Raw genomic sequence first — 12,973 nt, 5'->3', positions numbered from 1 at the left:
ATGGAGCAATGGTATTATTATAATATAATTTTAAATATTGTTTTTTAAAATTTAATATATATTTATTATAATAAATTAAAACATATCTTAATATATATAAGCCACGTTTTATAAGATATTTGTAAAATCTGAAAATTTAGAAGATTGGTATTATTTTTGGATAGATTTTTAGGTTGTGTTTATTTTTTTTATGTTTTCTTAAAGTAATTTGTTTTCAGTATTTAGGTTGTTTTTTTTTTTAAATAATTTATTATAAATTTTTTATTAAATAAAAAAATCAAAAATATGTAATTTTTTTTAAATTAAAAAAATAACATATTAATATTTTTTAATCCTTAATAGAAATAAAATAATATAAAAACAAACAACCTAATATTTAATATTATTAAACATTAAGGTTCTATTTAAAATTAAATAAAAAAAATAAATACCACCTTAATCTTGATTTGACGTAAGAAATTTTGAAGAGAATATGAGCAATGAAATACAATAAATCGAATAAATGGAAAATTTTAAAGACAAATAAGATATAGATTTAAATTTAATAAATTTTATTTCAAAGCCATTTTTCTTTTTCTTTTTATAAAAATAAATATTTTCTAATCAAATTCATTATATTTTATTTTATTTTACACTTTTTATTGTATATTAAAATAAAATTTATCTTTTATTTTATAATTTTTTCTATAAATTCTATTTTGATTTTGGAAAAAGGGATGGGGAAAATATAATTTCTCTCTTAATATAAAAAAATAAAAATATACTTTTTAACAATATTTTTCATGATATAATAAAAAAGTATTGGAAGAATCACTTACCAATACCAATTTTAAGATTTATTTTAATTATTTAAAAATAATTTTTAGAATTACGTCAAACACCTAATTTAAAAAAAAAATGCATCGAGGGATTGAAAATGTTTTAATCCTCTCGAATTCGCTCCAAAGATTTTAAACGTTTTAATCAAAATTAGTGTAAGAAACCAAATTAAGGCCCCTTAATGATGAAGTGTGGGCCCAAAGCCCACAAAAATACTAGGCCCAGAACGGCAGAACCAACTAGATATGCGTGACATCACAACTGGACGGGCGCCAACTCAAAATACAAACCAAATTTAAACCCTAACTTTCAAATCCTATATAATAATAAATAAAAAAACTAATAAATATATATGTATATATAATTTTTTATTTTATGATATATATTTTTATTTTCTCTCACGAACTCTTCTTTTTTCCGTCTTACCGCCTCCGTCTCTTCAAACCCTAGGGTTTTTACTCTCTCACTCTCTCGATTCAGAAATCTTCTGTTGGTTTGGAGTCTCTAGCTTGTTGAAATGGAGGTCGGAGGCAAGAGGAGAGGTCGTCCGGACGGCGCCGCTTTCGGCAACGGAGGCTTCAAGAAATCCAAGCAAGGTTCGTTTATTATTATTGTTATTATTTTCCTTCTCTTCCTAGAAGCTCCGGTGGTTGAATTCGAGACTGTTGCCTTTGTTTCTGTTTGGATCTTGGGAGGAGGATGGGAACGTGGAGCAGAGTACTGAAATCTGCTTTGTTTGGCGTCCTTTTTTTTTCGTGAGATCCAAACGGGTGTTGTTTTTGTTTCTCAGTCATTTCTGATCTAATTGTTGTTTAGTTCGGAGAATTGATTTCTCTGGTTATCCATACTATAGAGTTGTAGTTTGTGCGTTATGTCTTGTGAGGTGGGATTTTGTATATGTTTTATTTGTACTTCGTTATTTCAGTGAAGGCAGTTTAATCTTTTGTTTGAGTGGGAAGAAGCTGAATCTTTGCTGGATTGCAGATGCTTTTCAAGTGTTTATTTGTATCTGCTTTAGCTGTTACGTTGTTGTTTATTAATTAGGTCGGCATGGGAGATTGGTGGGTAGTAATTGATCATTATTAATTTAAAATTAATGAATTTGGATGGAAAATAATTAGGATAGCGCTTTGAAAGAATTCGGTTAAAATTTCAATTTTGCCTGAATTTTTAATTTTGATATCACTTAAAGAAATTTTATGACTTTCTTATTTTCTATGATATAAATACTAGGCGGCATTGATATGTGCTGTGGTACAAGAATATTTTTACAATACACATATAAGGCATGCCATGCAATATAAATGAACAGAATTGGAGAATCTTTGACGGGATGAAGTTGCTGGAGTTAAAAGTAAATTTTATCAAGTTTTTGCTTTTTCATAGTCTAGGGGTTCTCTTGGGAGTGAAGCTTATATTTAGAATGGTTTAAGGCCTTTGTTTGCCTCTGATTGTTGTATCCTCTGTTTGGATTCTTCTGCTTATCATTATATGGGTGATCTATGTTACATCCAAAGCACTAGGGGTTACCCCTTTTAGTGCTTCTTATATGCTATATTTCGCTATTAAAAATCATAAGTGCTTGGCTATTTTAATTAGCCTGCCAGGAAGAAAATTTTCATTTTTTCCCCTTACAATGTTATTGTACTATTGGATGTACTTTGAAGTTGATATAAAACACTAGAAACTTTCCTTTGCTTTTCTTTTGCATCTAATGAAACATGGATCTTCTCTTTGTGGAGTATTAATCTGACCCCCTTTTTTTTTTTTCTCTTTCTTTTGGTTCAGTTGCCTCCTTACAAATTTTTATGAAATCAATTATATATTTCATACAGTGTGTATTTTATACTTGTGCATGTATTTTTCTATCTATTTTATAATATGTAAAATAGTGTCCAGTATACTATGAAAGAAGGAAATGGTAGCATATACAGTTTATTTGTTCACAACTTTAAACAAAAATATCTATTTCTTTCCCTCAACTATTTGGTTCCAAATAGAGTGTTTTTGTTTCCAATAGTTATTTCATATCCCTGTACAATCTTTTTTCTATCCCTTTCCCAATTCGTAAATGCCTTCAAATTTTCAAAATATTAAGATCAAAATGTGTCAAGGTACAATTAGTTTTACAGAAGGGAAAAGGTAATGAAATCCGATTTCTTTTATTTTCTATTAGTTTTTAAGATGCATTTCCCTCAATGACTGGTTCCAAAGAAAGTGATTATGTTCGACAATTGTTTGGATGTGAGAATTCAATTAGGTGATTATTGACTACATTGCTTACATTTATGTTTAGGAGATCTTTCCTTTCTCTTTTTTTTTCATTGCTTGATTCCATTCGATTTTTGGTAATATTGATATCTGTTTGTTTTCTTTGCCCTTTTTTCCCCTTCATTTTGTGTGTATGGGGAATTGTAATGTATGTTGCTTATATATTTTGGCTCATTTGTTGAAGCTCTATCCTCTAGCAAAGTGCTTCTTTGAGAAGAGCCATGTTGAGTCGAGGTTGCCATCCAAAACACAACACATTTTTAGAAACCTTTTGTTCTACAAAAGCTTTTTCCCAACTTTGCTGAAAGGAGCTTTTAAGTTCTATCCAAGCACATTCTGTGCATTTTGGCAGCCTGGAAGTGCTTTAAAACTGTTCAAAGCTGTGCTAATTGGTGCCTTCCTTTTAGTTGTATTATCATGATACTCCAATTGACAAGCATCGTATATGTACTCCACTAAGACATATTGGTGGTTCCATTAGTTTTTGTTATAGGTTTGTCAACTTATTTGGATACCTTAATACCAGTTTGCTTTGATTTTTGTTTTTATAATCATATAATTGCATGCAATGACACAGGTAAATTTCACTTGCACAAGGGTGATGTAAAATACTAAACTTAGCACTTTATTGATTCATTGCCTGCTTGGGATTGGTGATCTTGTAATTTCTAGTTAATGAATTCTTAGTCTTTGGTAACAATGCATTATCATTAATTACAATAAATAATGGTATATGAGTCCTGGATTTTCTTGAAAAGTTCGCAGATCCAAAACTCACTGTAATTGTAACTGAAACAAAGTAATTAATTTTTTGCCACAGAAACGGAGTCCTTTTCAACTGGTATAGGAAGCAAATCGAAGCCATGCACCAAGTTTTTCAGGTTCTAATCTTAACCTACCCAAGATAAATACTCTAAATTTTAAATTTTATATTGCAAATGCTTCTAACTTTTAATAAAATTTTGCACAGCAGTTTCACAAGCATGAGTGTTGTGATCCAGGTTATGACTTTGGCATCTAGATTGTGATACAGGTTATATTTTTTCAACTATAAATATGTAAATCCAAATTTTAACAGAGATGATGTCGTTACAACTGTGAGATATGCCCATTTGTAATGCAATATTTAATCTATAAGCAGTTGATCAAGAATGTGCTCCTTTCATCATTGTTTTAACTCTAACCATTGCATCTGTTCTTGCATTGATATATAAGTAGATTACGTTGTTTCTGATTAGTTGTTGAATTTTAGTCAATTGGTTTTAGTTCCCTATTCATTTTGATTGTAAGCATTCTTGGTCCTGATGCTAGAGCACAGATGTACTGTTTTTGCATGAAATTAATTCATCTCAAAGGGAATATAAGCATTCTAAATCAACTATGGATGTAATCAAATCCTGATTGGTGTTGCAGCAACAAAAGAGTGGAGGTTAATAATCAGTTCAGCTGCAATAATCACCTTTTATTATATCACCTGATAACTCCTGTTAAAAAAAAAATAAAATAAAAAAATCATTCTGTGAAGACAAAAACAAAACAGGGCAAATGGGTTATGTTGAGGGTGTCACTTTGAACTTTACTGTGGGTATGCTGATGTAGAAGGTATCTCTGAATATGGAGTGACAGTGAGAACTGTTAACATTTAGGGTTAGCATATATTTATTTTTTAAAAATATGTCCAGGCATTTCTTTTTTTGGGAGTCCAAACATTAAAAATGGAAAGGGAGCAATGATCTGAGTTGACATGTGATATGCATATATGTGCCTTGCCTACATCTTTTGTTATGTCCTTCCCTCTTTATAGCAAGAATCTTATGGTGAGTCAGATTTATATTGTATCCCTCACTTCCTTCATTGCCCTTCCTGAATTGAAGTTCAATGACTTGTGGGATTATCTCCTTTCTTACTCTCAAGTCGTTTACATCTTAACCCTTAGTTATTTCGATGCAGTGACATTTATTTTTTATATTTCCAAAAGAAAGTGGTTTAAACTTTTTCTATTGACACCGTATAATATAACAGGGGTAATTTATTTAATATAGTTGAATTGATGGAAAAGGAGTGACTACTATATTTGTATTGCCACCATTTTTTCTTTTTTACTAGTACCCATGCAATAAGAGTAGTATCATCCTTTTAAGGCATGTGATTTCACTTTATAGCATGACAAAAAGAAACAATTGTAGAAATTCGAGGAAATAAATCAAATGATTGGAGTGGGTAAGCCAGAAAGGCATGAAGTTTTGTGTTTGTCTAGTTTCTGTTTGTGTTCTTACTTTTTGGGACTTTTTTTTGTAACTTTCGAAGTTTGACAACTTGCAATGTTATTGTAATTTGCTGTTCTAAAAATTTTTGAAATTCTCAAACCACTTTGTTTCCTTTTGGGATGTTTGGGTTTCCCATTGAAGACTAGAGAATGAACGAGCCCTTTCTTTCTTGGAATTTGATACAGCCATTCTGTTTTTTAGTGCTTAAACCAATTGTTCTTCTGATCACTTGCCCCTAAATTGGGCTTTTTAGGGATTAACCAATGTGATCTCCATTTTATTTCTTCATATTTTGCTATTCCTGTATTGGAGTATCAATTTCTGTGGCTGTAAAACCAAATGGACTTATTCAATGTCTTGTGCCGATTCAATTGTCATCCTTTTTTGTTACAATTTGGGTTTTGTTAGCTGCTGTGATAATTTTTCTTTAAGACAGTTATTTCTGGCATTTTACAAGCATTTCAAGTGACTACTAGTTAAAAGTAATGATTCTGCTGTGCCTTGTGATTTGTGAGATAAGGCTTCCCTTTCAGTACAATAGTCAGTTTTCTTTTCTTTGTGTCACTTATTGTAGTTTATTCATGTGATTTTGGATGCAGCACTTCTGGATGTCCGTTTGGTGAGGGATGTCACTTCCTGCATTACGTTCCTGGTGGCTATAGTGCAGTGACACAGATGACAAACCTGGGTGGAAATCCTGCTATGCCTCCCATTGCGAGAAATCCCATCCCCACCAACAATTCCTGATGGCCCTCCTACTGTCAAAACTCGGATCTGCAACAAATTCAACACTCCAGAGGGATGTAAGTTTGGTGACAAATGCCATTTTGCTCATGGTGAATTGGAGCTTGGCAGGCCAATTGTCCCAACCCATGAAGATCCCAGAGCAATGGGACCTATGGGTGGCAGGTTAGCTGGACGGCTTGAGGCACCACCACCAGGCCTGGCTGCTGCAGCCAGCTTTGGTGCATCAGCCACTGCTAAGATCAGTGTGGATGCATCTCTTGCAGGAGCCATCATTGGAAAAGGTGGAGTAAACTCAAAGCAGATTTGTCGCCTCACTGGTGTCAAGCTTTCCATAAAGGAGCATGAATCAGACCCAAATCAACGAAACATTGAACTTGAAGGAACCTTTGATCAGATCAAACAGGCTAGTGCAATGGTACGGGAACTCATCTTCAACATTGGCTCTGCCACAGGTCCCGCTAAAAATCCTACAGGTTCAGCTGCTTCAGCAAACAATTTCAAGACAAAGATGTGTGACAACTTTGCCAAGGGTTCATGCACCTTTGGAGACAGATGCCATTTCGCTCATGGAGCTAATGAGTTGCGGAAGCCAGTGGCTTAAGTATTTTCATTTCCTTTAAACTATTTCATCGCCTTAAAGAAAGAGATGAGGTATTTCTCAACAATATGGTATGATAGTTTGGTTTCTGTTCTATCGGCCCCTCTTTCCTCCAGTGAGATATTGTGACATAACATGCTTGCTAAATTAATCATTCATTTGCTAAATTAATTTATCTTCCCCATACAATGGGCACATAAAAGAGATTTAGGCATGGATGATATTTTGGACGCATACATGCTTGGGATGATGAGGATTTTTGTATGCTAGTGGTTCGGATATTTGGCATTTGGATGGCCACGGATCTTCAATGGACCAATCAGATTGGTTGCATATCCTCCCGTTTTGGAGCAGAGAGGAGCTTCACTCCCGCACATTCCCAAGCCCCTCTCCACTCTATTCTTGGTTGGATTCTGTTATATTCTTACCCTCATAACCCTATAATCATGTCCATTATGTGCCTTTGTGCCTTTGTTTTCTCTTTTGGTGTAGGTGGTGGTTTGAGGTTGAGGACCCCATGAATGAAAGTCACAGGATTTAGTAAAAGTTTCGATTTTTGTATCAGCATGCTTTGGAACATGTTTTGTTTAAATAATTCAAAATTTTAGTCGTATTTTTGAAACCGTTCCAAACATTTCCCCAAAAACAGTTTTTTAAAATAGGTTTTCAATTAAATATGTTAACTTAGTCGGAGTGGGAATAACGAGTACAACGACCCAACAAGTCAAATTTTCCCTTGGCAAAGTTGATGCCAAGAAGTAAGGCCTATTAGTGAACAACCAAATCTCAGTGCCATCTCTGCTCAAGCTATTGTGTACGATGAAACCAGTTGCACTTAGCCCTAATATCTTCCTGCCATGGAAATTAATTTACCGAGTAATCAACCCGAGTAGGGTGGTTTATGGAAGAACCCTGTGTGCATCTTGCCCAGCCTCCTGCAGTCCTCTTGAATACGCGAGGCTGCTTCATTGGAAAGGTCTCCCTCCAGTCTGGTCGATGAGTCAAGTAGTCCCAACACCTACAGGATGATAAGTGCTTGCCATCAATCACTGTAATCTGGGGGTAGCTTGAGGACGATGAAATCCATGTTCTATTTCAACCTTTATTTACCTTCTGATATTGTCCAAGAAATCCGGGGCCTCTGCAGAAGGTGAAGTCGAGCATGTCCGGAGAATTTCTGAATCAGAAAGATGTTGTAGTGTCATAGCAATGTGTAACTGGCACATGGTCCTAAACAAAAAGAAGTTAATCCACAGTTCAGTTGGCCCAACCCATGGAAGCAGAAAGTATGAAGCAACAGCATTTACCAGGTGCAGGGCGCGATTTTGAATTGGTCGGTCCGAGTGTCATATGTCTCAAGTAACCGGCCATCCCAACTGGGATCCTCGTAGGAGACAGACACTCGAATCCGCCGGACAATTTCTTCTGGGCATCTGGTAGTTCTGTCAAAGCTTGCTGGGAGGATCCGCCCGGTGGAAGTTTCTGCCTGAAAACAAGTTTAAAATGCTTCAAACATAGAAACGAATTCCAAAGATACAAGAAATGAAACATCTCATCTCTCAATGGTAACAGCAACACATTAAAATTGTGGTTGAATGTTCGTTTTCGTATTCTGGAAGGTGTTTGATCATTGGAAATAACTTCATTTTTTAAAAGTGTGCTGCATATTCAATAAAAGAAATCATATGATACAACCAAAGAGATGCAATTTCTCATAACAGATTCCATATCAATAACTTAAGATCCATGCAATGAAATTCTGTTCGAAAACACACCACTTATTCTTTATGAAGATGTTCTTCATATTTTCAATTATTGCTAAGAAGATTCTAGAAAGAAAAAAACTGAAAACACCTTAAATTTGCTCTAAAAATAACATGGTTTTAGAACAAATTCTAAAAAAGTTGTGTTTTGTCAAAAGTTTACTAACCTCAGTTTCTAAGTTAAAAAACTACTTTCTATTCTCAATCGGAAACTATTTTCATATTTTTCTTTTGTCAAATATGATTTCTAGTGCATACAATCAATGCATGTGTATGCGTTTAACTTCAAATGTTTACATGGAATATGAAAATTAAAACTTGATCAGCTTGGAAATTGTTAGAAGAACTCCCTCTAAGACATTGTTTGAATCAAGATTCCTTCCATGAATCCCAGTGGAATATCATCCAAACAATAAGTTTCACAAAAATCTCGAAGTCATCTTTAAAAGGTTTGAACACAGATAGCAGAAAAGGAAAAGGAAGTCATTTGAGTTTGAAACTGACCAAGAACCCATTGAAAATGGGGTATCCATTTCCTTCAGAATCCCTTCTGGTGTTGTGCCCAAGAAGACACAGAGTTTGAATGTGAAAATTTTCTCGGCTTCTCCACAAAGCATCAATAATTTTGATGCACAAAGGAAGGGAATAACCATCCCATATTTCCTGCCTTTTTGATCTAGTTTTATGGCTGGCCTGCTGCATCAAAAATTCAATACATTCAACTATTATTCTGCCTGAGCTGGTAAGTAGAGCTCTGGAAAATCAAACACAAAGTTGAGGATCATGGGCCAGACCTTAGGTGAGGAATCGTCGAAACCACCAATAAGATGCACCTGCATTTGATAGTTTTGAATAAGTTTAAACCCACATAGAAGTGTCAGAAGTCGATCAATCAAGATTATCCCTAAGTGACAAAGTTTTAGGAGAAAAAGAAGAGTACATCCAACTCGACATCAAAGCCGTGATTGTGAACAAGTGATAACATCTGGGTGAGGCCTCCATCAACAACAGTGGGAGAATCCATATGGGCAACAGAGATCCTGAAATCAAAGGTCCCAAACAAACAAAATCAGAAATGCAGAATTACGCAAATTCTGAAGTTCCTTACAAATCCTACTGGATATAGTGGATTCTTACATTCCAGATTTTCGGTTTCGGATCACAATGCCCACACAAGTTGTTGCTTCATCGGTGCCAACCAACTTTTCAAGGTGAAGAAAAAAAAACAAAGAATTCATAGGTGAAAGAGAATTGGGAATAAAGTAACAACTCTCAGTGTGATTCAATGTTGAGAATGTCAATTCAGAGTCTCTAACATATAGCAAAGAAAAGAGAAAACATTGTTGTGAGGGTACTGAATTGGGAGTATACTTTCTGGATGCTATTGCATAATGAAGGTTCAGTAGTAAAGGGCCTATTTGGGAACATTTTTTTGAGAAAACAATCCTTAATTGTTTTTAGGAACAAATTCTGTTTGGAACTTAAATTTGAATACCAGCTTTCTCAGCTTATTCTCTATGGAGATATACGACATACTTATATACAATGCAAAAGTTTTTAAAGTATTCTCCATATTTTCAATTGTTACTCAAGCACCGACAAAAACAACTGAAAATATCTAAAATTTATTTTAAAAACAAGCTACTTTTAGAACAAATTTTCAAAAATTGTTTTCTATCAAAGTTTGCCAAATGTGTTTTCTAAGTTAGAAAACTGCTTTTAAGAACAGTTTCCAAACAGAGTCAAAATCTCTTTGCTGTTGGGCATAACTGGTTCCTTTTGCTTCTAAAGGTTAAAAGAAAGGAAATGTTTCAGACACTTTTCATTTTCTAGAGACACGATGCAAAAGAAAATGGGGAGGGAAGGAGAGTATGCAAATCCACAAAATGGAATATCAAAAGGATACCCTAGATTTTACAAAATATGATGACAGCCATCCAACAGAAATGCATCTCATCCCATCTTTTTATAAAACATCAGGCAGCTGACAACCCGGGCTTAAATAACAACAGCAGTTCATGTATGCAGTTTCATGTAGTGATATGTACACAAGAATCCCTAGCTAATATGCTATCCTGCAAAGATGTGGACTACCTCAAGTGCATGAGATCCTCAACAGTGTTATGCTCGAGAATGTGCCATATATGACATGCAGTGTACAGTCCTTTAAAATTTTGGTATCTGCTGGACTATCCAGGACTGATGATGATAGGAAGATCGAGAACTAATCCAAAAAGGATGATACCACATATTTAGCCAGGCAAACAAGCTTACATATAAGGCTTAGGAAATACCATCACCTATGAAATTAGAAAAACCCCTTGAGGATATATTTTATAACTATTTGCCTAAGCAAATACCAAAACAAACTTACATCCACGAGCTTAGGGTCAACAGTTGCATACTCTCTCTGGAACACGTAAACACATTTGCTCTGAGTGGATCCCTCTGAACCAGCCTGCTCGGAACTGAAACTTCCTCTCTGGGATAGCTTTGAATGAATGTGAAGAAGATACCAGAACAGGGTGTTCCAACAAGGCCATCAGAAGATCACCTGCCTGTTGATAAGCACAAGTTTTTGAGTCTGTGAGCTATTCAACACCACAAGTGATCATACAAATTCCACTCAGGAAGAAAACCCATGATCCAAGATTCTCAGAAACCCTTCGAGACACAACCAGAAAGAGAAATCAATAGGCAAAAACATCCACATGCAGAACAACATAATAACCTTCAATATGTGCCCACCCCTACCTTTGCAGATAGAATCATAAGCCAAACCCATATGTAACAAATCAAACCATGACATGGAAAAAGATATTTCTAATAGAAGCAATAGGGTTGTGAAAGCATCGGATATCAAACTTAAACACCTTCCTTTCATAGCTCATAGCGACATTTTCACAAACACCTTCACAGCAGAATAACCCATCAAGCAATCGGGGCTCTTGAATTGGAATTGAACAAAATAATGAAGTTGGGGTTCTTGTAGATGACGCCATGATTCATACAAAATCATGTTTAGAGAAAAAACAAAAAAACACAAAAAACAAAAGAGAAGGTACCTGAGACGGAGATGATCGAGTCTCAGATGGATCCACACCGACCCACCTACAAAAATCATCTTTCTTTGTGGGATTTGATCTGGGAATTGAGAGAAAAACACTCTCCCTGGTCAACTACCACCTATGAGAAAGTCAATTGAAGCAGAGGGAGAGCAATACCAATACAATTTTGAGTCTTTTCTTGGTGATACAAATAATATTTATCACTTTATGATTAATAATAAAAATATAGGTCGAAATTTTCTATGGTGTCCAATTACCAACATATCCCATCAAATCTCAGTCGGAAAATCAAATCTTAATCATTCTATTAGCAAAGAAAATAAATTGAAAATCCCATCTTTATTAGAAAAATTAAGCTTATGACATATAATTTTTTGTTATTATGCAGTTACCATTTTTTTGGCAATAATGTTTACTGAAAAACACAAATTTTATCTGAAAATTATTTTTAAAATTTAAAAGCATGTTTAAAGGAATTTTTATTAAAATATAATTTATTCTGAAAATATTTATTAAAACAGATTTAAGGTATTTTCAATTCTTTTGTAGTATTTGAGAAATAATTTAGAATATGAAAGAATATTTTAGAATACCATGAAGAGTAAATTAAAAAAAAAAAAATTTATTTTAGTCATCAAATAAAATTTATTTTTAAAAACAATTAGAAATGGATAAATTTCCAAAATTAATTTTGAAATCCTTCCAACAGAAAGAAAAAAGAAAAAAAAATTTAATTATTTTATAAATGTTTCTTTAAATGAATTTTGCTTTTTTTTTTATTTATTTATAAAAATTAAATAATTTATAAATATATAGATTGTTAATTATTTTAATTATATTTAACTTTTCTTTGAAACAAAATAATGGAAATTAATTTCTTTAGCATAATCCAATATTAAATTTTAAAATTTAATACAAAGAATTAGAATAGAATAATATATAAGTTCTAAAGTATTTTGATTTATTTTATTTCCATTTTCTCAATACTTTTTAATGTATTAATATCTTTAGTAATATTCCATTAAAATATTTAAAATAATCTTTATTCAAAAGATAAAATGAGGTATATATATATATATATAATATATATATTTCAAATATTCCACTATTTTAATAAATCAAGGGAGTTAATTTGGGAGGATAAAAACGACACCGTTTTAGGGGTGACATATAAACAGTTTTGGCATCAGAATTTCAAAATCGAAACCCAAGACTCCCCCGAAATCCCCGCCACCACACTGCCCATGGCTTCTCCAGATCCTCCACCACCGCCGCTACGCCCGCCGCCACCACTGCTACCACTTCCACGACCACCGCCACCACTGCCACGACCACGGCCACCATCCGTTCATTCTCTACACTCCCACCCCCAGCGGCACCAGTAACCGTGGATCCGATGGCCATAGTCCGATACCCCGCAGGCCAACCCCCCCACCACTT

The 12,973-nt window shown here is 34.0% G+C and overlaps 1 protein-coding gene and 1 pseudogene across 1 annotated transcript; one reads left to right on the top strand and one right to left on the bottom strand.

Moving 5' to 3' along the window:
* The first annotated feature begins 1,209 nt into the window (after positions 1-1,209).
* Positions 1,210-6,873, top strand: LOC117929223 (annotated as a pseudogene).
* Positions 6,874-7,351: 478 nt separating this feature from the next.
* LOC117927645 (protein N-terminal asparagine amidohydrolase-like) lies at positions 7,352-12,937 on the bottom strand. Its single transcript, XM_034847274.1, is given in 11 exon segments — positions 7,352-7,720; positions 7,813-7,932; positions 8,010-8,188; positions 8,970-9,158; positions 9,260-9,298; positions 9,406-9,505; positions 9,603-9,667; positions 10,840-10,929; positions 10,931-11,023; positions 11,531-11,636; positions 12,741-12,937. Coding segments are annotated over 11 exon segments (1,332 nt in total). The 3' UTR covers positions 7,352-7,566.
* Between the last annotated feature and the right edge of the window lie 36 nt (positions 12,938-12,973).

Source organism: Vitis riparia, chromosome 13, assembly GCF_004353265.1.
Source record: "Vitis riparia cultivar Riparia Gloire de Montpellier isolate 1030 chromosome 13, EGFV_Vit.rip_1.0, whole genome shotgun sequence".
Classification (NCBI taxonomy): Eukaryota; Viridiplantae; Streptophyta; class Magnoliopsida; order Vitales; family Vitaceae; genus Vitis; species Vitis riparia.
Note: the sequence above shows the minus strand (reverse complement) of the source record. Positions and strands in the feature narration are given on the sequence as shown.